The following is a 24,313-nucleotide window of genomic DNA, read 5'->3' as shown; positions in this document are numbered from 1 at the left end:
CCGGTGAGGCGCTCGTCACGATCATGTACCCACTCGCACTGTCGAGACGAGCCCTCGGAGCGTGGCCATGGCAGAGAGCGGTGTCAGCGCGCCCGTAGCCGGGTTGCTCTCAGTTGGAACGCCCGCAATTCGAACCTCAAAGTTGCTCTCTGCAGACTTCACCGCAAAGGTGTGCGTGTTCCGCTCGACTCCCGGATCGGCCCAGAGCTCGTACTTCGTGCGATCCGGTCCGATACCCGCCAAGGAGAGTGCGACGGCGACGTTGACGTTGGCAGGGAATCGCTGGGCCGCGTCGCTCACGCTTCCAGCATAGAGGCGCTGCGGTTCAGCGAGCTCTGACAGGTTCAGCCCTTGCTCACGCACAAACGGCGCATTTGCGAGCGACGCGGGTGGCTTGCGCGTTTGCATCACGACCGACGTCACATTCCCACCCTCTGTGGCCGCCTTGACTGCGTCCAAGCCGCAGAGAGCACCACTCGGGACGAGGATTCTGCCGCCTGAACTGGCGGCTAGCTTTTGAAGCACCTCGTACTCCAGAAGCAGCTGCGTCACGCTCAGGACGAGTAGCGTCTTGCCCGCCGCCAGCGTTGGCTGCGCAACGTCGAGGAACAATGACGGCGGCAGCGCCTCGACCACGACATCTGCGTGCGCAGCCAGCTCTGATGCAGTGAGCACAGCAACGTCGGTGAGACCGGCCAACGCGGCTTTCGAGCGAGCACTCGCCTCTGTGCTCGCGCTCATGGCGGCAAGCGACATCCCCGGGATGCTCCCACGGAACAGCTCCCTGGCGACGGGCAGGCCGACGGCGCCAAGGCCAGCGATTGCCACGCGCATTGACGGTCGGCCCCAAGTGACGCGGAGGCGGGACGTAAAATGCGCGAAAAAATGCGGAAAAAAGCGATTCTTGTTTTGCCGATTCTTTTTCGGTCTTTCACGTCGAGTCCGTTCATGTCTTCTTGTGCAAGCAATCGCATTTCATATAATCTAAAATAAACGGCACGACTGCTGGCGCTGCTGCCGCGCACAGCACCGCTACCACCCGCAGGCTGCCCGCCAGCCGCACGTAGGCCAAGCCGCGTCCGGCCCTCACTTCACGACGCCGAACCGGCCGGGCGGCAGCACCCTGAGCAGCGGCCTCCCGGCCACCTCCCGCTGCCGCAGCGGGCCCCAGCAGCGCGAGTCGACACTCACCGCCTCGTTGTCTCCGAGGACGACGTAAGCGTCGTCAGCAAGGGAGAAGCGCGTGGGCGCGACGAAGCGCGCGACGGGGCTGTCTGCCGCCACCGCGCTCCGGATGCGCCGCCCGTCTATGGTCGCCGCGCCGTCGGGGAAGACCTCCACCTCGGGCGGCGAGGCCGCGTCGCCGCCGCGCGCCGCGATTCGCTTGAGGAAGAGGGCCTCTCCCCGCCCCTCGCCGCCGCCGGCAGCGGCGGACTGGCGGCGGACAATCTCCCGCAGCGCGTCGGGCGGGCGGAAGAGGACGAGCTCGCCGGACTCGGGCCGCCAGCCGAGGCGCGGCGACACCTTGTCGACGAGAAGCACGTCGCGACGCTGCACCGCCGGCAGCATCGAGTCGCTCGGCACGACCGAGAGCGTGAGGGCGGAGGCGAGGAGCGCGCCGACCGCCAGCCATCCGACCGCGATGAGTGCCGCGAAGGAGGCGACTAGCGTGTTGTACGCTCGCGGCGTGTACCAGCGGGGAGCGAGGCTGAACGGCACCGACACAGGCCAGTCGCTGCGCTCCAGCTTCTTGACCAGGTCGTAGGCCGGGCGCACGCTCACCACGACGCCACCACCCTGTGTCGACACGTCCTCAATCAGATAGTCGACTCCCGGGTAGAGGCCTGCCGACAGCATCTCCTCCCGCTTCCGAAGCATCTGCTCGACGTTGCCGCCGTCTCGCCTTGCGATCGTCGGGATAACTGTACTTCCCTTGGTGAGCCCGCTCGCCGGCAGCGGCTTTGGCAGCACGCTCATGTGCGTGAGCAGGATGAGCATATACCCACACCCGATGGTGGCCGCTCGTGCGCACGCCGCGCCGCTCGCGCTGCACCAGCAAAAAAATTTATGCCACGTGAAGGGGAAAGAAAAAAAAACTAAACAAAGCGAGCGTACCGCCGCAAGCGACGTGGCGTGGGGCGGTTGGGGCGGTTGAGCGTCCCTCCGGGCGGCCCTCTGCGCCGGGGAGGCGTTGTTGGAGGCTAGGACGCAAGCGTCCGTCGCCCTTTTCAAACTCGGGGCCCACTCCGCTACGGCCTACGCTCCGACCCGAATTTGGAGGGCCATGAAGTTTAAGGTGTTGCTGCGCAGAAGGGGTGGCGCGCGACCAGCAAAAAATGTCGCACGCGACGCCGAAGTAAGCTGCCGAGCCCCAGCTTCGGCTGAGGGCGAACAAGCTGCCGAGCCCAAATCACTGTGAGAGTCGTGATTTCTTGTTGGTCTTCAAAAATCTCTCTCTAATGGGGTCCCTGGTCGTTTCCGCAGGCGAAAGGAGAAGACGCATTATAAAAAAGAAAACTTCGACCGGTTCCTGCGAGGACGTCAAAAATAAAACGCAGACGATTTTTTTCTTGTTGACTGTTGTGAGGTGGCGCGGCGCCAGGGCTGGCTCGTCGGCCCAGGTGCCGTTCTGCTGCAGCAGCGTCACCACATGCAAACAAAAACAAACAACACAAGCTCCGACAAATCTAAAAATCTCTCTCTCTCATGCTCCGAGTCCCGGTCGAGGGCGAGGTGGCGGCTGGCGGCTGGCGGGCTCCTCGGCAGGAGGTCGGGTCCGCCGTGTAGACGATGGGAGCCTCAACCCCCCCTTGCCCGTCGGGTAGACGACGACCGCTCGGTTGTCCACCAGCGCCGAGATCATGAACGCCGCGTCGTATTTGAACCCAGGGCGGGCCATGACGTAGCACCACGCCTCGAAGGTAGGCTCGGCTCCATATTGGTGAGCATACTCGCTGAAACTCCTCACTGCCTGTAGGCGGATTTCTTAGTTTTCAAAAAGAAAAATAGCTGGTTTTTTTGACTGTTGTGAGGTGGCGCGGCGCCACGCCAGCTTGCCTCGCACACTTGCTTGCCTCGCACACTTCGCTGCCGTCGAATTTGCCATGGGTCTCGTCTTCACTGGCCTCGTCTACGTCAGCGGCTATCTCTTTCTCATCTTTGTGGCGATCTGTCTCGGTGCGCGCATCCCGTACAGTCCGCTGCCACCGCTCAGTGCCTGCCTCTAGTCTTGCCTTGCACAGCGCCGCTGGTAGTGGCGGATCGGGCGGCAAGCGCCTTTACCCGGCTCTCCGCACGCAGCCTGCGGCCTCTACTACCTCGCCGAGCTTGCGGAGGAGTACAACGCCCTGACGCGCCGCCTCCTCTCGTGTGCCATCGCCGCTGTCTTGATAGTCCACATCTTGCTGCTCGCGCTCGAGCCGCACCTGCCGTACGTCGCGCTCGCTGCCGGCTTCGCCAACCACATCGCCTACCTCTGGCTCCACCAGAGCTACCCGCTCCTCCGGATCGCCTCTCCAGCCTTCCTCACCTCGCTCAGCCTCTTCGGTGCCCGCTACGCCGCACCTGCTCCGCCGCACCTCTCCGCCGCACCTACTCCTCCGCACCTACTCCGCCGCACCTGCTCCGCACCTGCTCCGCACCTGCTCCGCCGCACCTGCTCCGCCGCACCTGCTCCGCCGCACCTGCTCCACCGCACCACCTGCTCCGCCGCACCTGCTCCGCCGTAGCCCCTCGGCCGACCGCGACTGAGCGGGCCTGGCCCTCGCGGACTCGCCCGTGCGCAGGCGTCTCGCACTACCTCTGGGGCACCCACTTCCTCGCCCACTACCACCAGCTAGCTCACGTCCTCTGCTTCTTCCTGTTCAACGTCTGGCTTGTCCCGTGCGCAGCACACCGCACACCAAGCGCCACCCGCACCATACCACACCAACCATGCCGCATTGCACCGCCCACCGCCCGCGCGCCCGCGCAGGTTTGGCTTCTTCATCTCCCTCTCGGTCAACGAGGCGCGGCTGCCAAACACGCAGGCGCGGAGACTAGAGCCTCGCCCCGCCCAGCCACCCTCTCGGCCGCTCGCCTCCGTACCCGTCCCCGAACCCGCCCGCGACCCTCCCCTCGCCCGTCGCGCTGCGGTGCGGCATGTCCCGCGTGACTGCGGTCGCACTCTGAGCCGCTCCCCCCCGCCGCCGGCGCCCCGCCAGGCCGGCCTGGCGGACGAGGTCTACTCGGAGGGCGGCGGCGTCAAGCAGAAGAGCGGGCTGCTCTCCGCCTTCTCCTTTGTGCGCGAGAAGCGCGACGACATGATGCCCTCCATGGCCAAGAAGGTCTGAGCCGCCGGCGCAAATACACCTAGGGCGGAGTGGGAGCTGGGAGAGTGAGGTGTCGTGGCGGAGGAGGCTGGGGCGGCGTGGGCGAGTGTGGCGGAGATGGGTGGGGCTAGGACACGCGCGTCGTACCCGCTCGGGGCTCACACTGGGCGCTGTACACTGTGGCTCTCGCGAACGAGTATTCACGGCGCGGCGCGTGGGCCGTGGCGCCGTGGCTCAGGCCACGGCGCGTGCAGCGCCTCCTTGAGCGCTCTCGGCCTCTCGCGCTCGGTAGTGTTAGATCTCAGACATCTTCCATTTTCAAAGCGCCTCGACGCTCGAGCATGCGCTGTCCGCTGAGGGCTGACGCTGAGCGCTGACTGAGTTCCCACGCCGCACGCGGGGTCGCGGAGGGCGCGATATGTCATATGATCGGATGTGGGTTGAGCGATCGGCATGAACTCGGCGCGACCCGCGGGAAAAAAATGCGGGCTTTCTCCAAGTGCTCTCGTCCGTTTGTCGTTATAAAAGTTAGTAAACGAACCATTGCATACATGGAAAATACCTGTCAGCAACCTGTGGGCACCGCCTGCGCTCGGCACCGACTTCGGGTAACAACGACGATTCAACGAACAAACTTCTCCCACGCGTATATAAAATCTGCCTGCAGCTGCGGTCCGCCGGCCGCCCCTCAGCTCACATGGAAAAGGAAAAGGAAGGAGCAGGCCGACACGAAGCAGATCAGAGCGTAATCAATAACAAGCTATACGGAATCTGGAAGGTGAAGCGCATCCGACGCCACTAACGCCGCGCCGTCGGGAACACCCTTTCAAAGCCCGGGAGGGGGTGGAGCTGTTTCCAAGGAGATTATAGTCGAGCGCGTCGGAGAGGTGTTTCGACACCGACCGAGTGTTTTGAACGTGTCTTCGCAGAAATCGTCGAGAGAAAAATTCTCTCGCCGGTGTTCACAGAGCTCTGTGAACACCGGCTACTCGGCCTTAGCGTCAACAGTGCGATAGCCAAGTATCGCCTGTTGGGGCCGGGAGGGGGTATATCCAAGCTGTTTCCAAGGACGTGATACACGCCCTTGTCCATCTCCAAGTCCTCTTTGCCATGTCGCCTTTTCCCGAGCCCGTCGTGATGGAGGTGGTCGCCCTGACCGAGCCCGAGCCCGAGCCCCTCACCGCTATCACGACGACACGAGACTCCAAGAGTGCCGCTAAAACAAAGGAGCCGCTGCCGAGCGCTCCGCTGACGGTGTGGACGGGTAGCACGTTCCGCGCCTTTGCCAACCTGCTGAAGACAATGGTAGGGGCAGGCGTCCTCACCCTGCCACACGCGACCTCTAAATTTGGACTCCTCGCGTCCGTGGTCGGCATAGCGTTGGCGGGATATGGCACGTCTGCCGCCATCATTTTCGCGGTGCGCTGCAACGCCAAGGTGTGCGAGCGCGGTTCCGGAGGCGACGAGGTTGGCGTGTGGGAACGTATTGGACGGGCGGCGTATGGCCGGCTCGGCGTCGTGAGCATCATCAGCAGCTTGCTCATCGCCCAGCTCGGCCTCAGCGCGGCTTACTATGACTTTATCGTTGAGACCATCATGCAGCACGCCGCCCTGAGCCACCTGCACGCGCTCGCTGTGACGTGGGTTCTCCTCACCCTGGTGTCGATGATCCGCAAGCTCAGCTCGGTCGCCATCCTCTCCCTCGTCGGGCTGATCACCTACATCTACATCATCGCGCTCCTCGTCGCGTACTCTTCCGAGGCTCTGGACTGCTCCGCTGCAAATGCATCGCTCACGGCTGACCAGCTGCAGTGCGCCGCAAAGAACGGCGACATCGCTGGCATCTCTCCGATCTGCCACCCTGGCGCCGCCGAGCCAATCGCGATGGCCACCTGGAGCGGCTTCGGCGCCTGGTTCGGCCCGGCCGTCTTTGCGTTTGAGGGCATGGGCACCGCTATGAGCATCTACGCATCCATTGGCGAGTCGATGGCTGAGGATGCGCCGCCGGGCACCTCCTCGACCGTCGTGCGCCGGTACACCGACCGCGCCTTCCGCTGGGTGGTCGGCGGCGCCTACTCGTGCGGCGTCGTCATCTATGTCTGCGTCGGCGCCCTCGGCTACCTCGCCTTCGGAAGCAGCGTCGAGGGAACCATCCTCAAGTCGTTCCCGGAGGGCCCGGCCAAGGCGAACGCGCAAATCGTGCTTGCCGTGGTGCTCGGCTGCACCTTCGCGCTGCAGATGAACCCCGTGTGGGGTGTCATTGAGCCGGCCATTCTCGGGCGTGGCGACTACTCGGCCGCTTGGCCTGTTCTCCGTGGCGTGGTGGTGGCGCTGATCGCGATCGCCTGCGTGCTCATCCCCGCGGTGGACGCGATGATCTCTCTCTCGGGCGCGGTGGGCTTCTCCCTCCTGGGCTTTATTCTGCCCGGCCTCTTCTTCCTCAAGCTCAACCCGAACGCGTCGGTCGCGGTCACGCTCGACCGCTCCGTCGCCGCGGGGCTGGAGAGCATGGGGCGCGCCGAGTCGCCGGGGGCGTCAGCCAACGGCGGCTGGGGGGCGACGCTGCGCAAGAACGCCTTGGATGTGGTCGTCGCCATCGCGTTGGTCGCCATCGGCTGCACTGGCTCTGTCCTCGGCGTCTATGACGTGTTTCAACAGCAGCAGCATCCGGACGCCGCCATCGAGGCGTCACTGGGCTGCTCGCTTGATGAGTAGGTTATGGAATCGCACCATCATTAGTAGCAGCAGCACAGCATGCACTCGCGCTATTCTGTATATTGCTCACCCGAACAACGTGAACGTGCAGCGTTTCTCCTCTCAGTGTACATAGTGGCGGGTCTGTCTTGTGAGCGGTCTCTCTCTCTCTCTCTCTAGTGAGTAGTGTCTCTCTAGAGAGTAGAGTGCGAGCTCGCGGGTGTTGCACTGAGCTCGCTGTCCTCTGAGCTGTGTGCACTCGTGAGGCTCTGTGTGGTTCTGTGTGATTGCCGTGCGGCGGGGTTGTATGTCAGTCGCTGCTGTGTGGTCTTCTCTTTAACAAACACAAGCAAAAACTTCTCAGAGGTGTCCATCCTCTCTCATGAGGTGACAAGGACCGCGACCGGTGGCGGTGTGCTCAGCGCACCTGCGGTCGCCCCCGGTTGTGCGACAGCGACGGCCTGCAGTTCCGCCAGCCGCCTCTCGGCCTTGTCGCGACGCTCTGCCGCCAGCCTGCGGAGCTCCTCCTCCCGCAGCAGCTCTGCGTCTAGCTCCTCGCGCCTGTGCGGCCGGGGAGCGACAGAGGCTCAGCGCGCAATCGGAGGTGGCCGCTTCGCGCATCTTCGCGTGGGATGCGCGCCGTCGCCGCTGCTGCAGCTCGTCGCTACCCGCCTCGGCGGTCACAAAGACCCGCCGCACCTGCTGCTCCACCGCCCCCTGCCGGCAGATGGGACACTCGCTCCTCTCCCTCCGCTCGCGTGGCGTCTCCCTGCGCCGCCGCAGCTCGGCCACGATGCACGAGAGCCCAAACAGGTGGCCGCACGGCAGGGTGCACGCCTGCGAGCCCCGAGGGTGAGGGCGAGAGCACGTCGATCGGGCGCGCGGCGGTTTGGCGGGCGGCGGTGCGTGGGGGCGGCGGTGCGTGGAGTGTGCGCGCGATGTCTCTCTCGCCTGGTGCGATCCGCTCCGGTGCCACGGCAGCGAGCAGAGCGTGCAGCGGCCTACGAGCAGCCCCGCGCGCTCGCACTCCCACCCCTGCACCCCCCGGCGGTGAGAGCGGCGGAGCCCGGGTGCGCTCCTCCGTCGTGCGCCACGTCGCTCGCACTCGAAGTTGGAGAGGCAGGCCGCCGCGCCTGCAGGAGAGCGAAAGCCTCTGCGGGAGAGCGAAGCCGCGTGTCGGGGTGCGTCTGAAGAGGCGCGGGCGGAGTCGCTCGGCCCGCACCGGTCTTGCCGCTGCCGCCGCGCCGCCGGCGTGCCTCCCCGCCCCCCTGCCCCGGCCCTGGGAGCGCCGCCTATTCAGCAAAAGGCGCGCCCTCCCCTCTCGATGAGCTCTCCTCCCGCTCGGGGGTGCGCGCAGCGAGCGGCGCCTCGCGCCGCGGCCGCGGCCGACTGGGCGCATCAGCCGCTCAAAGGGCGAGGTGGCGTCGCTCTGCGGGGAAGCGGCAGCCGTTGCGGCGGCAGCGGTGGGAGCTGGCGGCGGCGGCGGCGGCGGCGGCGGCGGCGGCGGCGGCGGCGGCGGCGGCGGCGGCGGCGGCGGCGGCGGCAGCAATCGCGGCGGCTGCGCCAGTTGCGGCGGCGGCGGTTGCAGCTGAGGCGCCGCTGCCGAGCGCCGTGCGCGGGAGATGGGGGAATCCTGTTGCGACGAGTCCTGAGCGTCCTCCTCCTCCTCCACCTCCTCCTCCGCCTCGTTCCTCCCAGCCGCCCTCTCGGCCGCAGCGACGTCTCCCTCAGCCACGCCCTCGACTGCAGCCGTGATGGCAGGCGCCGCAGCCGCCGCCGCCGCCAGCACCTCAGGCACCGCCACCCCTCCCACTGCCTCCACCATTACCGCCTCGCCGCCCGGCTCCTCTTCCGCCGCTGGCTCCGCCACCGCCACCGTCTCCGCCACCGCCTCCGCCACCGCCTCCTCCACCGCCTCCTCCACCATCTCCTCCACCGCCGCCTCCTCCGCCGCCTCCTCCACCACCACCAGCTCCGCCGGCCGCACTGCCTCTCGCCCCGTCGCATCCATCCCCACCGCAGCCGCCTCTGCCACAAATTCAAACCTCCCAAAGGGGTTGCCGCTGTCGCTCTCCTCGGCAGACGGCCGCCTGATCGCCACCCCGCCGCCCGTCCGCCCTGCCTCCTCCGTCTCGCGAGCCGCGTCGCCGGCCGCCGCCGTCTCGGTGTCCGTGTCGAGTGTGGCTGGCGCGGGATGGACGTGTGCCGGTGCAGGGCTCGCCTCGCCGGCCTCGGCAGTGCCTGCCGGCGCAGCAGCCTCGTGGAAGTCGGCGTCAAAGCCAAATGCGAGCTGTGCGCGCTGACTCTGCCGCGGAGCCGGATCCACTCTGGCGCGCTTGCCCGCCGTGGACGGCTTGTCACTCCTCCGCCTCATCTTGGCCGGGGCACTCGCTCTCTGCTCAGGAGGCACAGCTATGTTGTGTGTGCTGAGAATGCGGCGGAGCACCATGCCGTCGGAGCGGTTGGGCCACTCCGTGCCTTTGGAGTTGCGAAATCCTGCGCCGAGGGGCGCGAATGAGCTTGCGAAGTGTTCTCGGGGGCTGTGAGGGCTCGCACACCCTCACTGTGCAGCGCCGCGTCAATCTGCGCCAGGGAGCAGGAGGACGGAGGCGAAGCGAGAGCACACACGCGAGCGACGAGAGCGGGGTCTTGCTGGCAGCGGCCGCCTTTACTCACCTTGGGGCGCCTCTGGACCTGCTTGCGCTCCTCGAACTCGTCGTCGGCTTCGTCGGAGAGCGGAGCGGCCATTCGCGTGCAAAGCGCCAGCGCGAGCTTGACAGAGCTCCGAAGGAGAAACACCGGGTCCCGAGTACTCCGAGCCTGACTGTTCTTCACCTTTCTAACCTGCTGCTGTTACCTCCGGTCCACACGGGTACTCCCGTGCTAGGACAACAAGGCCCTACGGTACATGGCGTCTCCACACTAACTAGGCGAGTCACACATGTGTCGTGATTGACTCTTTCGTTCGTGACTATTCTCACAGTCGTAGGTTCGGCCCACCCTTTTACCCGCACAGGCGACAGCCCTCCTCTCTCATCCGTCCCGGAACGCCGCCGTCAGCTCGCGCGCGATTGAGTGGACTGCGGACGGACGGCGCCTCGAAGTCGTCGCGGTAGAGGAGGTGGTACCGCGCGCGCATCCGTCCGGCGCACCTCGCCACTCGGCATCCCGCGGAGGAAGGCGAGGGGATTGGGCGGCAGAGGCGCGCCGCCGCGCCCTAGCTGGCCGCCGGGCGCCGCTGCGGTCTTCCTTGCCGCCGCCTGCCTGCGTGCCTGGCTGGTGAGCCGAGCGAGCGAGAGGAACCGCAGCAGGCCCGCGGCGCTCACGACCAGGCTCATATTCGCCCACGGCACGACAATTTGGAAGGGGAGGGTACTCGCGCGAAAAACGTGAAGACGGGGATGCACGCCGCGCGTACGTACTCGAGTAGGCCCTTTCTTTGGCGCCTACCTAGATAGAGAACACACACACACACACACACACACACACACACACACACACACACACACCTCCGCTCTCCCTCCCTCCCTTTTCTCCCCTTAAGCTAAAAAAAGTACGTACGCACCCGGAGAGAGAACGTACCCGGAGGTGACTGCTGGCCCAGTTTTCGTTAGAGCTACATCGGATGCACTGAAAAGAATTTAAACAATGAAAAGAAGTAACTGACTCCCGTTCATCCCGTCAAGACGATTCGCGAGTCAACGATTCTTCCGACTTGACTTGGGGCGAAACGGTAGCGGGTGCGACGGTTTTGCCAGCAACCGCTGACGCGCAGGGTGGTATGGAGGTGCTCGCCCAGGCCTCCGCCGTGGTGATGCAGCAGGAAGAGATCGCGGCTGGCATCCTGTCTGACATCTCGTCTCTCTCTCCATTGAGGAGGGGCACTCTGGTACCGACCGGCGCGTCTGGTGCAGGGGAGGCCTGCCGCGCACCGCAGCCCTTCCCAGGTGCGTGCCCCTAGACGACACAGCGCAGCAATTGCCGTCCCGGGGCCGCGCGCGCATCAGACCGCCAAGCCCCTTGATCTGCCCATCTCCGCGGTACCTCCACAACCCTCCCGCCTGCCGCGCCCCGTTGCAGGCCCTGTCCTGGCCACCTCGACAGCAGTGGCATTGGACGAGGCGTCGCTCCGCCGTCATGCCGGCTGTCTTCTGCCGATTGCCGCAGCCGGAGTGATTTCGACGTCTCCTATGCAGCTTCCCACAGTGGCGGCTCTAAAGACCCCCTCGCCTGTCCCGAGCAAGATGGCCGTCCCTCTGCTTGACGGCCGAGACAGCCGCGGCCGGGCAAGGTGCACGCTTCCGTATACCCCGACGCCGGATTGAAGACGTCTGTCAGACACATCTCTCGGCCAGTGTCTGACCCTCCTAGACGCCGCTGCTGCTGGCGCTGTCACTGCCGCCATTAGCTTCGCCTCCCAGCCTCGGATGCACGACTCTGCCTCGGATGCCCGCCTCCTCCGTGCTCCCTGCCAGGTGGGACGAGGTGGTAGCGTCGCTCGATGGACGCACCGATCGCCCCATCCAGCAGTGGCGAACGATGGCACCGTCAGAGTCGATCAAGGGGCCATGGCGCGCGCTCCTCCCCCGTGCACCGATGACCTTCGTCTGCGAGAGCCGCATTTTCTTATTCCCGCCTTGGCTTCTCCACCTCGCAGGAGCGCGTGCGAGGACGCGCAGCTCACCGAGCTGGTCAAGCAGTTTGGCGGCAAGCAGTGGGCCCGTATTGCGTCCGTCCTTCCTGGTCGCACCGGCAAGGTGCCCCATAGCAGGGATTGCCCTCTGCCGTATCTCGCCGCCTACATGCCCCGGGTAAGGAAAGAATCAGCTCACACACCGCTGGCCCTTCGCAGCAATGCCGCGAGCGCTGGTGCAACAACCTCGACCCGATGCTGAAAAAGGGGGGTTGGACGGCCGACGAGGACGCCGTTATCCTCCGCCTCCACGCCAGCCTCGGGACGCGCTGGGCGGAGATTGCGAAGAGCCTCCCCGGCAGGTCGGACAACTCGGTCAAGAACCGCTGGTACTCGACCTGCTCACGCCTTCTCAAGCAGCAGCAGCAGCAGCAGGGCGAGGGAGGAGGGTCGACCAAGTCCGCGGTCAAGCCGGTAGCCAAGCCCACGGCCACGCCCGCGGCCGCCGCGACGCTGCAGCTGGCGGCCACCCGCACTGAGGAGTGCTTTTCGCCGCTGCCGCGCCGGCCACGCACGCCCGCCGCGGTCGAGGTTGGGGCTAGCTTTCGCTACGACGCCAACAACACGCCCTCTCCAAAGCGCATCAGACAGCCCGAGGAGTCGGGGACCCCCCTAAAGCCCACGGCCGCCACATCAGTCAGTCGCTGGAAGGCGAGCTCGGGTGCAACCTGGCCGATCGAGACCATCGAGAAGGACTTGACGGTGGCGCTGCCCACCGAGCCACAGGCTGTCTGAGCCGGGATCGGACGGGATCGCGAGTCAGCGCCAACCACGCAAGGTGGGTAGCGGGACTTGCGAGCGCCGTATTTTGCGTGGGCGACTTTGAGCGCCCCTTCTTTTGCACCGCGCTTCGCGGTGGTGGTGGTGGGGGGGTGGGGGTGGGGGTTGTTCGTTTTTTGTCCTGTGGATGGAGTGGCGCGGTGGACAGCGCTGCTCTGTGTAAGAGCTGTGAGACAGAGGGACGCGCGGTAAGATTCCACATCCTGGATCGACGCACGACGGCGAGTGTAGGCGCAAGAGGCGGGCGAGGTGGAGGCTGGAGGGCGAACCGTACGTACGTTATGACTCCCCAAGGATCGCCGACGATCGCAAGTGAGGGAGGGCGAGACAATTGTTCTCAGAGACCACCCCGGAGTCTGCTGTTGCTGTGTCGTGCGTCCGATGGTCGCGAATCACCCTCGTTCGGCGGGCACTTCCCCCACACGTTGATAGCCAATCCCGGCGCCGCGTGTTGGACCGGCCGAGATGCAGGTTATGCTGGCGAGCGCCCTGCTGCAACTCTCGACCTTACCATTTTCGCCGCCGCCACCCTCGCCGCCGCCGCCGTCGCCGCCACCACCCTCACCGCCGCCGCCCTCGCCTCCACCGCCTTCACCGCCACCGCCTTCGCCGCCACCCCCCTCTCCGCCGCCGTCCCCCCCGCTGCTGTGCACTAGCATCGCAGGGCGTACCGTCACTAGCAGGTGCAGTCACGTTGCATACCCGGCCAATGACTGCACCAACTTTTACTGGACAAACAACAAGGGCAAGTTCAAACTCTGTGAGACGCCCACCAAGGTCGGCAAGACGAGCTGCGCCTCCTCAGATGCAATCACAGGCTGCTACCCACCCCCCTCCCCCCCTCCGCCTTCCCCTCCACCGCCGTCGCCTCCCCCGCCATCGCCGCCTCCGCCGTCGCCTCCCCCGCCGTCGCCGCCGCCGTCCCCCCCGCTGCTGTGCACTAGCATCGCAGGGCGTACCGTCACTAGCAAGTGCAGTCACGTTGCATACCCGGCCAATGACTGCACCAACTTTTACTGGACAAACAACAGGGGCCAGTTCAAACTCTGTGAGACGCCCACCAAGGTCGGCAAGACGAGCTGCGCCTCCTCAGATGCAATCACAGGCTGCTACCCACCCCCCTCCCCCCCTCCGCCTTCCCCTCCACCGCCGTCGCCTCCCCCGCCATCGCCGCCTCCGCCATCCCCACCCCCGCCATCGCCGCCGCCGTCCCCCCCGCTGCTGTGCACTAGCATCGCAGGGCGTACCGTCACTAGCAGGTGCAGTCACGTTGCATACCCGGCCAATGACTGCACCAACTTTTACTGGACAAACAACAAGGGCAAGTTCAAACTCTGTGAGACGCCCACCAAGGTCGGCAAGACGAGCTGCGCCTCCTCAGATGCAATCACAGGCTGCTACCCACCCCCCTCCCCCCCTCCGCCTTCCCCTCCACCGCCGTCTCCTCCCCCGCCATCGCCGCCTCCGCCGTCGCCTCCCCCGCCGTCGCCGCCGCCGTCCCCCCCGCTGCTGTGCACTAGCATCGCAGGGCGTACCGTCACTAGCAAGTGCAGTCACGTTGCATACCCGGCCAATGACTGCACCAACTTTTACTGGACAAACAACAGGGGCAAGTTCAAACTCTGTGAGACGCCCACCAAGGTCGGCAAGACGAGCTGCGCCTCCTCAGATGCAATCACAGGCTGCTACCCACCCCCCTCCCCCCCTCCGCCTTCCCCTCCACCGCCGTCGCCTCCCCCGCCATCGCCGCCTCCGCCGTCGCCTCCCCCGCCATCGCCGCCGCCGTCCCCCCCGCTGCTGTGCACTAGCATCGCAGGGCGTACCGTCACTAGCAGGTGCAGTCACGTTGCATACCCGGCCAATGACTGCACCAACTTTTACTGGACAAACAACAGCCCGTCCGCATCAGCTGGTTCAGCACGGCCTCGGCATCTGCAGCATCCTGTGCGCCCATGGCGGTCAGCTCGGCCGGCTCAGCATCGGGTGTGCTGTTTGGATCATCCTCCTTCTCTCCCGGCTCCTCCAGCAACGCGCCACCCTGGACATAGGTGTCAGCCAGAGGAAAGCGCAAGCACGGCTGCTTGAAGAAGCCGGTCTGTGCACAGAGGTTGGCGCGGACTCCACAGAATCAAAGGCGCGGACCACATCCACATGTCTTTGCATGTAATAGTTTTGCTATACCCTCATGGGACACAAGAAAGAGGCTGCACGGCCTGAGTACGGTCTGTGCTGCTGTCGGGCTGGTCGGGCTGTCGGGCTGTCAGCGCTGCTGTCAGGCCGCTGTGTGCTGTCGGGCTGTCGGGCAGCTGTCAGGCTGTCACGTTAGGGCCTGACAGCGACGGGACGCCTCTGATGTCAGGCTCTGCTGTCAGGCTGTCAGATACGTGCTGTCAGACTGTCGGAGAAAGTGCTGTCAGCGCTGTCAGGCTGTCGGGCACTGTCATGCGCTGTCCGGGGTTTGCTGTCCCAGGCTGTCAGACCAGGGCTCAGCATATACGTTTACGTACTGCCGGGCGGGGCGGAGATATGGGAGGTGCATGTTCATGTTCATGCGTCACCGCCTGGCGGTAGCAGCACGCTTCTCTAGCATCCCCTGGATAACCTTGAGGCAGGAGAGTAAACAAAACACAACCTGCAGGCACAAACCGTCACCACGAAGTCAAAACATGTTCATGCGTCAGAGAGCTTGATCGCGAGTGCAACCGTGAGCCACGACCAAGGGACGTGCGCTGTGTTTCCGTGCCGATTGATTGTGCACAAGTCGGGGCGCGCGGCGCCGCTCCCCTCGCCGTCCCCCTCGTCGGCAGCCTCGGGCGGCGCGGCGGCGCGCTCGAGCGCGCTCTTGATGATGTTTGGCGTGCGGTTGGGCGCGAGCGGGGCGGAGTGCCGGCAGAGCGGCTCCAGCAGCGGCGCGAGAGGCACCACGCCGAGAAGCGCGCCGCTCTCATCCACGTGGCGGACGGCGGCGCGCATGGCGCCGACGGCGGACTCTCCATCGCAGCCGGGTCCGAGGACGAGGTGGGTGCACCTGCGAGCTCCGGCGTGTGGCGTCACGGGCGGCGCCATATGGGCGTGAGGGGGCCATAGTGCCGAGAGGGGTGGGAGGGTGGGTTGGTCGGGGAGGACGAGCGTCTGGGCGAGGGAGAAGGGCGAGAGCGGGAGCCGCGCACGGGATCCGACTCGCGCGCAGCGCGTGCAGCACCTGCCTGTCGCGGCCGCACTCCGGGTCGCTTGCAAAGTCGACGCCTCCCGTCAGCGAGTCTCCTGGGGGCAGCGAGGCGGGGCTCGAACGGGGATGCAACGTGCGGGAGTGCAGTGCGAAGGGAGGGCCTCCTCCCCAAGCGCCGTGCAGTGTGCCGAAGTCGACCGACAGAGGGCGCAGTGAGTCTCACTCAGAGCTCTCCCCCGTCATAGCCGAGGCACCTCCGAGGTCGACTGCGAGGATCGCGTCGACGCGCCTAGGGATGCGTCCCACGGCGGGCTGCGTGAGGCGGGCTGCGGCGGGCTGCTTGGCGGCTCCAGTGGAGCGCACAGGCGAGCGAGCGAGGAGGTGATAGCCCCGGTGTTTGCACGTGTCACCTCCTCCACAGAAGAAGGCCCCTTCCCGTCCTCCGGCACCACGAGCAGAAAGGGAGAGCCTGCGGGACGGCAGGGCGGTCGGTGACACGAGGCGAGGCGCCCTGGCGAGCCGGAAGCGACACCTTCGGCGCCGCGCGGAAGGCTCTGCTCGAGGCGGGTGGAGCCGTAGCACCCGTCTCCTGCCGCCAGCGGGACGACGTTCGGAGGGCAGCGCCACAGGTGCGGTGCGAGCTGCTCGTGGCTCGGCATCGGCCGCGGAGAAACGCAGTTGGCAAAGAGCACTGTAGCACCCGGGCTCCGAGCCTCCCACGCCTGCGCGAAGGCCAGTGCACCGAGCACATCGCAGCCTCCGCCCATGCCGATGACGATGCCGCGTTGGCCCGACCGCAGCGACGGCAGCTCAAATATGCTGAGCGCGCGGGGCAGGAGGCCATCGTAGAGGCACATAATTGGGGCCGGAAGGACCAACGAGCACCGCGCCACCGCTCCACCGGCCGGAGGGTTTCTTGTTCTCCTGCCACCTACCCGGGTACTCGAGTAGGTGTGCTCGATGCCGAGCGCAGGCAGTGCCCACAGGTCGGACCTTAAGACAGGGGATATCACTTTACTGCAGCAGGCGAAAGTAGGTGAAGCCCCAAACCTGGCTGCGCTGCCAAACGCGTCGTCCTCCGCAAATCGCAGCCCATTAGCCCTTCTGAGCCTCCTCCACTAGAAATTGGGCGACGCGCGATGTCGGCGATCGGTACAGTATCCAAGCACCCTCGGTGGTGAGGTGCCTCTGCATGTGACGGACAGACCTACGCATCCCAATGAAGCCAGAAAAAGAAAGAAAGAAAGAAAACAGCCAACCCAAGGGAGGGATGGGAGGACGGTACTCCGCCACCACACAGGGATTTTAGGGGAGAAGTGTGGTGTTAGCCGTCGCCCACCCTCGGGCGTCTACCACTTCCTATCTCTCTCCGCAGTTTATCACCGATTCTTGCAGCGACCTTCATGCCACCTCGCATTCTTCCCACTCTCGTCGTTCTCTCTCCTGCTTTCTCTTCCCCTGACTCATCGCTCTCCTCGGCCTCGTTCTGAGACGCCGCTGTCGTCTGCCGATCTCTTGCTTGCTCTCGCTGCTTCTCTCGCCTTTCTGCGTAACTCCGCTCTCCTCTCCGCGTATTTTGGTCCCTCGAGTTTATCGAGCATTCCTCGCGCAAGGACCACATTTCTGACTCCCACTGCGAGCATATCCCGCCCTGTGAAGCCGTTGCTCAGGTCCACTCTCGTTTGAAGCCAGAAGAGGGGCAGATGCGCAGGCCGTGAATTATTCTCACGTGCCGAACGCCATCCCTCCTCTCGTGATCCCGCTGTCACATGCTGCTGTGCCTCATCGCCGGCACTGCGCACGGCGTGCACATCCAGCTGACGCCGCAGGACGCTCTGGCTTCGGTCGCCATATTTGCGACCGGCGATCTCGTCGCTCAGCAGATGGAGCGGAGGCTACAGATTGCTCGCAGATGGATCGGGCCGCTGTCGGCGGACAGAGCCGTGGCTGCGCCCGTCCCCCTTGTGCAGCCTCGGCGCATCGCGTCGGCCGCCGGCCTTGGCTTTGTCTACGGCGGCTTCATGCTGCCATCTGTTTATCAGCTCGCCGAAGGATTATTTCCCGGAGTCTCGCCCGCCAAGGCGTGTATTAACTAGCATCGGTGGTTGGGTGGTTAGGTTTCGTGGTCTCTTCGCTTCAACTTCTGGTGCTCGCCCTTCAGGTGCTCGCCAAGGTGATTGTCTCCTGCAGCCTCCTCTCCACCTTGGGCAACTACTTCTCGCTGCTGTGGCGACGGTACGCGCAACCATCGCCGCAGCCGGGCGAGGGCTTGGCGTGCCGCCTCTCGCGCTGCTGCTGCACGGTGACGGCCGAGATGCCGTCGGTCCTCTCAGCCGACCTGCGCGTCTGGCCGGCCTATGACGTGATCACCTTCGCTGTGATCCCGCCCCTCGTACGGCCCTTTGCGACCGCCTTTGTGTCCACTGCCTGGCACACGTACATGGCCTATCGCGCCGCTGTGCCGCAGGGTGACACAGAGCACTGCAAGATTGGCTGAAGGGGTGCCCGAACGCGGTGAGAGATCTAGAGCGGGGGCGAGCTGCTTATTTCTCTTTTACTATTTAGAGCGTCTGGATATTTATTACGAATAGTGCTAGTCCCCCATCGGCCATCGGGACGCACGGGAGGACGACCCCGGCTAGTCGCCGACCACACCCACAAAGAACCCTGCACAAAGATCGCAAGGGCGGGGACCTGTTCCTATTTACCCATCTCACAGTAGAGGTGTCCGTTTTTATTTATTTATTTATTACGAAAAGGAGACGGCAGACAGGTCTAGAGCGTAGAAGACGCAAGACGGTAGAGCTAGAGCGTAGACCGTAGAGCCGTAAAGCCGTTAGAGGTAAGAGGAGGGTATACGTCAGTATCAGGGTATCGGCGATAACCTGAACCCTGATACTCGTGCGTTGGGGGGCCGCCGGCCGAGCACGCGCTCCCATGGTCTTGTGTGCTCCACGAAAGGCGGAGCACACAAGGGCTACGCTGCACGAGTAATTGAAATCTCTAGTCTTTTTTAGAGATTGAGAGCTTAAAGATTTGAAAGACTCCACTCGGGTCTACAGTGCTACCCAGAGATTTGAGACCAGAGATTTGAGATTTGAGACGGCTCAGTCACTCGGCCTCCGGTGGGAGACTTTGAGATTAGAGACCAGAGACTTGGAGAATGAGATTTCCCACACCAAAAGGAATCTGCGGTCGAGTTCGCTCGAGATTCAAGATTTGAGACTGAAGATTTTGGACGGCCTCCAACCTAGAGATTTGAGAGCTGAGATTTGGAGATTTGCGGCGTGAATACTGAGACAAGAGCCTCGAAGCTTCTAGAAGGGTTGGGTGGGTTTGACCTGCAGTGAGATTGAGGTCTGAGGTCTGAGATTTGAGATTGAGATTTGAGATTGAGATTTGGGGCCCGGGGAGCCTGCGGCGCCATTTTAATCTGCGCTCCTCTTTATGGCCTGCGGCGCCTGGCTTGAGCTTGGAAGTGTAAACGAGTCCGCCAGGGCGGTCTGCAAACACGGAGCGCGCTGCGCGCGCGGTCTACGCCGAATTAGATGAGAGGGACAGCGCTATCCGCAAAGGCTCGACCAGCTGCGGCGGCTCGTCCGCAAAGGTCGTCCACTCCTTGGCGTACGGCTCAAAGCCGGTGTGCGAGTGGAGCATCTGCGTGTCGAGGCGCCACAGCATCTCGCCCTCAAAGATGATGTCTCGCGACAGCTGGACGTACTTGCGAGTCCGATCCATCGCGCCGTCATACGCCGCACCTGCTTGCCCTGAGCCAGCCGAGTTGACTCCTCGGCATATGAGAGGTTGTGCTTGGCGCGGCAATCTGGGCAGCGCTTGCAGTAGAGGAGCCTGTCAAAGCGCCCGTGCGTGCAGTATACGGTTGGACGGACGGGCTCGTCGCTGACCACAAGGCGCACCTTCTGCCCTTGCAAAGCGCAGACGGCGCAGAACTCAAGGGACCAGGTGGAGCGGCGTGGACTTCTCCTGCTCATGGGAGCGCATGGGGTCGAGAAGATCCACGAGAGCGCTGATGCCCGCCTCGCTCTCGATGCTGCTGACGAGGACGTTGATGGTCGTGGACGCGTGCTTTGTTTGCATGTCGGCAGCGATGACCTCTGCGCGATCGGGTGTGTCGACTGGGTAGCGGGCCATGCCGAGGAGAAGCACGACGATCTCATCCTCACTCTCGAGCGGCCACAGCTTCGTGGAGAACCGCCTCAGGCGGCGGCGAGATGGGCGGCGGCGGCGGCGCAAAGCATTGCAGGCCGAGCGTGCTGCTTTCAGTCTCAATCTCAAATCTCGAGTCACGCTGGCCTACTCAGTAGATTTCGGTGCGAGGTAAAGGCGTTGGAAGGTTGAGGAAGTTCACAGCATTCTGCATCGAAAACGGAATCTCTCTTGCTTGCAGTCTCAGTCTCTCCCACCCCTCATCGAAATCTCAAACTCCCAAAGCGAAAAGGAATCTTCGCCATTTGAGATCTCACGCGTTTCCTCTAGAAACTCACACCGAGCGACGGGAAGACTGAGATTTCGTGGCTGAAGTCTCGACGAAGATTTGGGAGATCTCAAGGGCGGGACTAGAGACTGAGATCTGCCCTGAAATCTTCAGGCTGAGCCCTGGCCTCGACACCTCGACACCAAACCTCGACACCAACTCGACACCAACTCGACACCTCGACACCCCATGCCAACTCGACCAACTCGACACCCCTCGACACCCCTCGACACCCCTCGACACCCCCTAGGCTGAAACCATGCTCGACCGTGTCAAGGTGCCAAACTCGACACCTCGACACCCCTCGACACCCCTAGGAAAGATGGGCGGCCAGTCTCTTTCTGCCGCACCATCCACGCACATACGACCTCAGACGGACAGACCTCAGTGCTCAGTCACAGTGCTCAGACGTGTATCGTGTCCGCACACCACACCCTCAGCCTCGCGAGTGTCGAGATAGAGACTCGCGAGAGAAAAACGCGACCGAGTCGCTGTGTCGGAGGTGCAGGTGCGGGGAAACGAGCGGGAACGAACGAGGAATCCTCACACAATCATCACACATACAACGAGGGGCAGACACACAGACACACAGAGGCACAACATGTACATGTGCTTGAGCACACATGACCACACCGGGAGGGACGCTCACCACCGGCCGGGCCTTCGCGCAGCACTAGGCACCGCTTGGAGCACTTGGAGTGCAGTCAGTGACCTCACACATCCAGAGCTCTTGGAGCACTTGGAGTGCGGTCAGTAAGAACCGCCTCGACTGCCTCACATCCATCCAGGACGCCCCCCCTCCGACTCCGCTCCCCCGCATTTGCCTCCCCTCTCAGAGGGAGATGACAGTGGGAGTGGCTGTACGCTCCTGATGATCGCAGCCGGCTACGGTCATGCACAGCTGGTCGAGCTGCTGCTGAAGTGTGGCGCGGTGGTCGACCTGCAGAACGGTGCCGGCTGGACTGCGCTCATGAGTGCCGTCTACCGCGGCCGGTCCGCCATCGTGCTGCGGCTGCTGCGTGCGGGCGCAGACATGACGCTGCGCACTCCGGGAGGGACGGCGCTGCAAAGGGCCAAGGAGGGGGGCCACACCGAGTGCATCGAGGCCTTCCGTCAGCACCTCCGGGAGGTGACGGGGAGCGGTGAGCGGGCAGCGGTGGAGGCGGGCTCGACCGGGGACGACGCGGCGGCAGCGAGTGCCGCGCCCCCTTCGGACGGGGTGGAGGGCGATTCGGTGGAGGGCGATTCGGGCGTGGACGCCGTCCCCGACGAGGTCCTGGACGCGACTTGGGAGGGCGACGAAGCGGCAGTGCTGGCCTGGCTCGACTGCGGCGTGGCGGTTCGACCGACCATCAGAACAGTGAAGGCGAGCCCGCGCTGATGTGGGCCGCTGACCAGGGCTACGAGCGGGTGGTCGATGCACTGCTTCAGCACGGGGCGGAGCTCAACCTGCAGGGGCAAGACGGCGCTGATACTAGCCGCCATCGACGGCCACGAGGATGTGGTCTACACGCCGATACAGCACGGGCGGAGGTGAACCAGCAGACCATCGACGGATGCACCGCGCTGATTATCGCCGCCCTCTTCGGACGCGCCGCCGTCGTGCTCCGCCTGCTGCGGCGCTGACGAGAAGCTGCGCGTTCTGGCGATCTCTCACGACACGCCAACAGTGAGGGTGTGAGAGACAGACCCAGGAGGCCCTACAGCCCATGTCCATGTCCAAGCTGAGGCTTCACACAAACAAGAAGAACCGGCAACCCCTACCCGCCCAGCGGCCCCAAGTCACACAGAATGTCAAGGGGACGGTCGAGAAAGGGACAGACCCAGGTATCAGCGCAACGTCGATCACAAAGACTTTTCTCTCTCTTCACAAATACGCTCGGCGCCGGGTACCGCCTCGGGATAAATCTGCCTGAACCCAGACTATTTCACAGCTCACAGCCTGATGCGAGCCGCCGCCGCCGCCCCCGCCCGACGGCGGCCTGGCCCCCTAGACTTCGCCCAGGCGCAGCGCGCTTGGTTCTGCCCTCCCTCAGGCCGGCCAACCTGCAGCCAGCGGCCGAGGCGGTGGAGGTGGGCAGGCTCATCCTCAAGGCGGCGGAGTGGTCGCCGCAGTCGCACGAGCTCTTCCCGGAGCCGGCGCGGCTCGCAAGTGGGCGGTCGAGGTGATGGCTGATGCGGCTGGGCCGTACCCGTGATCGCGTGCGGCGTGGGCTGGGACGAGGAGCGCTTCGACAGCCGCGAGGGAGGCTCGGGAGCTGGCGGACGTCTGGCGCGGCTTTGTGCTGCCAAGACGCGACAGTGAGTGAAAAGAATTCTAAAAAATTAAGCCATGTGAGGCTACCGACTGCACAGAAAACTTGCTAAAAGTGAAGTGAAGCTCGCGGCGGCGGAGGACGCGCCACCGTCGCCTAGACTCCCCTGCGTCACTACGTGCCTCCCCGTGTTTGTAGCCTTGCGTTTGTGCCCCGTTTGTGCCGCGTCCCGTGCAATGAAGTGGACGTTGACAGTTTGTACTCCGAAGGTGTTGGGGTTTCTTAGTGCACGCTGAGAAGGCACTTGGAGCACTTGGAGTGCAGTCGGCAGCCTCACATCCAGGGCCGGGGAGCTAAGAAGCACACCCAGCGGGCCAGATGAGCGGGATCGGGTTGCGGGCAAGAAAGCCCTAGCCCTAGGGGGTGCGCCAGGGGTGCGCGTTCGCAGGGAAAGGGCCGTAAAGTAAACACGGGTCTCCGAGGGTTGGCCCCGCGTACCGGGTGTCCCCTTAACTGCAGGACGCGCCCTCTACTCAGAGCTAATAGACACAACACTGCACACCTGCGACGGTGTATCATTCACTTTATGCCACCGTACGTTGCATATCCGGATATGCAACGGTGGCATAAAGTGAATGATACACCGTCGCAACACCACTCTCCTGTACAGACACCTGCTTAGACCCTCGTTTCGGGGCTCACCGACCGTCCTCCCGGGGCTTCCGGTTCTCCCCTTCGCTCGCTTGCTCGTCAGCCGAGCAACATGCGACAGCCGCTGTGGCCGTTTCCCTCGTTGTTGGTGTCGCTTCCTCCGATGCTGTCTCTCTTCTTCTCCATCTTCTCCCGGCTCCACCGGTTCCGAGTGCGTCGATGGCCCGGCCGAGGTTTCCCCGGGCAGGGGCGGCGGCACTGGATCGTCCCGCCTGATTAGACGTGGGCGCCCATGGAGGGGAAGAGTTCATTATATTTGGGTTGAATAGCCGGCACCACGGTTGGTACAGCGGCATGCCACGACCCTCAGCCTTTGCCCAGCACCACCACTTCCAACCCACGCCATCAATGATCGACGCATTACCTGGAAGCGCCGCACCGTTTGAGCCCGTCACGCTCACATTCGTGAGGTTGGCGCCGCGAACGAGTGCGTCAAAGTTTGCCACATGCCGACCACCAAACCACTGCAGCGAGACGCTGTAGTCGCTCGGATCGGAGCTTCCATAGAGGCCAGCGCCCAGGGCGAGGTGGAGACGCAAGTTTGAACGGAGGTGGATGCTGGCCGCGGGACGATAGGCACCAGGTGGGACGAGCACTGTGGATCCCGCTGGTGCAGCCCGGTGGCAAGTGTCGATCGCCGCCTGGATGGCAGGCGTGTTGAGGGTGCGGTTGTCACCGACGGCCCCGTGGTCGAGGACGGAGCAGATGACGCCCGTAAGCGGTGGGTCGACCACGGTCTCTGGTGGAAAAAAGGCGAGTGCAGCGAGGGCGACGTGCATTCGTGCATTCAGAGCATCCCGCCCTCAGGCCGCAGACGCTGTCGCCGACACGCCGCTACCTAGGTACCACTGCGAGTGCCTCAGCGTGAGTCGAAAATGCCTCCGCCGAAGGCAATCGCTAATGGGGGGTCCTGCAGCGTCGCCTCCGCCTCGGAACTCGTACGAACGTTCGCGTGTCAACTGACCAGTGTACCATACCATACCCGGAAAAAGTTGGAACCCAGGGCCATCTTTTCGTGGGAAATGTATTCTCTTCCACAAAGGAGGGTGCCGCGCGCGGCCGATCATCATATGCGCATGGGCAGTCGGCGAGGGGGCAGACGTAGGGCTTGTCATCGGCCGGGCGCGGGATCGGTCGACGGGATCGGGTCGGTAAGTGTGAAGGGAGAGTCAGGGATTACTTGCGCGACGCGGGCAAAGGGGCCCG

The 24,313-nt window shown here is 64.3% G+C and overlaps 10 protein-coding genes across 10 annotated transcripts; 5 read left to right on the top strand and 5 right to left on the bottom strand.

The window, feature by feature from the left end:
* Positions 1 to 21: 21 nt before the first annotated feature.
* EMIHUDRAFT_199949 (hypothetical protein) lies at positions 22 to 834 on the bottom strand (the record flags this gene model as incomplete). Its single annotated transcript, XM_005791852.1, has 1 exon — positions 22 to 834. The coding sequence occupies one exon, from the start codon at positions 832 to 834 to the stop codon at positions 22 to 24; it is 813 nt and encodes a 270-aa protein (XP_005791909.1).
* A 252-nt stretch (positions 835 to 1,086) lies between these two features.
* EMIHUDRAFT_97694 (hypothetical protein) lies at positions 1,087 to 1,998 on the bottom strand (the record flags this gene model as incomplete). The annotated part of the gene is made up of 1 exon (XM_005791851.1): positions 1,087 to 1,998. The coding sequence occupies one exon, from the start codon at positions 1,996 to 1,998 to the stop codon at positions 1,087 to 1,089; it is 912 nt and encodes a 303-aa protein (XP_005791908.1).
* A 1,097-nt stretch (positions 1,999 to 3,095) lies between these two features.
* Positions 3,096 to 4,597, top strand: EMIHUDRAFT_351411 (hypothetical protein). Its single transcript, XM_005791850.1, has 5 exons — positions 3,096 to 3,177; positions 3,301 to 3,546; positions 3,786 to 3,882; positions 3,974 to 4,028; positions 4,203 to 4,597. The coding sequence occupies exons 1-5, from the start codon at positions 3,105 to 3,107 to the stop codon at positions 4,329 to 4,331; spliced, it is 600 nt and encodes a 199-aa protein (XP_005791907.1). The 5' UTR covers positions 3,096 to 3,104; the 3' UTR covers positions 4,332 to 4,597.
* An 850-nt stretch (positions 4,598 to 5,447) lies between these two features.
* Positions 5,448 to 7,025, top strand: EMIHUDRAFT_309114 (hypothetical protein; the record flags this gene model as incomplete). The annotated part of the gene is made up of 1 exon (XM_005791849.1): positions 5,448 to 7,025. One exon carries the CDS (start codon positions 5,448 to 5,450, stop codon positions 7,023 to 7,025), a length of 1,578 nt encoding a protein of 525 aa, XP_005791906.1.
* Positions 7,026 to 7,384: 359 nt separating this feature from the next.
* EMIHUDRAFT_199945 (hypothetical protein) lies at positions 7,385 to 9,752 on the bottom strand (the record flags this gene model as incomplete). The annotated part of the gene is made up of 6 exons (XM_005791848.1): positions 7,385 to 7,545; positions 7,673 to 7,721; positions 7,797 to 7,841; positions 8,992 to 9,309; positions 9,451 to 9,500; positions 9,569 to 9,752. The coding sequence occupies 6 exons, from the start codon at positions 9,750 to 9,752 to the stop codon at positions 7,385 to 7,387; spliced, it is 807 nt and encodes a 268-aa protein (XP_005791905.1).
* Positions 9,753 to 11,671: 1,919 nt separating this feature from the next.
* EMIHUDRAFT_46631 (hypothetical protein) lies at positions 11,672 to 12,057 on the top strand (the record flags this gene model as incomplete). Its single annotated transcript, XM_005791847.1, has 2 exons — positions 11,672 to 11,761; positions 11,857 to 12,057. Coding segments are annotated over 2 exons (291 nt in total), but the record flags the coding sequence as incomplete, so codon positions are not given.
* Positions 12,058 to 14,305: 2,248 nt separating this feature from the next.
* On the bottom strand, positions 14,306 to 16,503 carry EMIHUDRAFT_199942 (hypothetical protein; the record flags this gene model as incomplete). The annotated part of the gene is made up of 6 exons (XM_005791846.1): positions 14,306 to 14,572; positions 15,181 to 15,465; positions 15,680 to 15,741; positions 15,901 to 15,935; positions 16,010 to 16,115; positions 16,179 to 16,503. 6 exons carry the CDS (start codon positions 16,501 to 16,503, stop codon positions 14,306 to 14,308), a joined length of 1,080 nt encoding a protein of 359 aa, XP_005791903.1.
* Positions 16,504 to 16,785: 282 nt separating this feature from the next.
* EMIHUDRAFT_199941 (hypothetical protein) lies at positions 16,786 to 18,143 on the top strand (the record flags this gene model as incomplete). The annotated part of the gene is made up of 3 exons (XM_005791845.1): positions 16,786 to 16,803; positions 17,476 to 17,712; positions 17,808 to 18,143. The coding sequence occupies 3 exons, from the start codon at positions 16,786 to 16,788 to the stop codon at positions 18,141 to 18,143; spliced, it is 591 nt and encodes a 196-aa protein (XP_005791902.1).
* Positions 18,144 to 21,932: 3,789 nt separating this feature from the next.
* On the top strand, positions 21,933 to 22,450 carry EMIHUDRAFT_199939 (hypothetical protein; the record flags this gene model as incomplete). Its single annotated transcript, XM_005791844.1, has 3 exons — positions 21,933 to 21,946; positions 22,178 to 22,306; positions 22,387 to 22,450. 3 exons carry the CDS (start codon positions 21,933 to 21,935, stop codon positions 22,448 to 22,450), a joined length of 207 nt encoding a protein of 68 aa, XP_005791901.1.
* Positions 22,451 to 23,146: 696 nt separating this feature from the next.
* On the bottom strand, positions 23,147 to 23,886 carry EMIHUDRAFT_199938 (hypothetical protein; the record flags this gene model as incomplete). Its single annotated transcript, XM_005791843.1, has 2 exons — positions 23,147 to 23,243; positions 23,384 to 23,886. The coding sequence occupies 2 exons, from the start codon at positions 23,884 to 23,886 to the stop codon at positions 23,147 to 23,149; spliced, it is 600 nt and encodes a 199-aa protein (XP_005791900.1).
* Between the last annotated feature and the right edge of the window lie 427 nt (positions 23,887 to 24,313).

This window comes from Emiliania huxleyi (assembly GCF_000372725.1).
Source record: "Emiliania huxleyi CCMP1516 unplaced genomic scaffold EMIHUscaffold_11, whole genome shotgun sequence".
Classification (NCBI taxonomy): domain Eukaryota; phylum Haptophyta; order Isochrysidales; family Noelaerhabdaceae; genus Emiliania; species Emiliania huxleyi.
The sequence above is the reverse complement of the archived record's forward strand: the minus strand, read 5'-3'. Positions and strand labels throughout refer to the sequence as shown.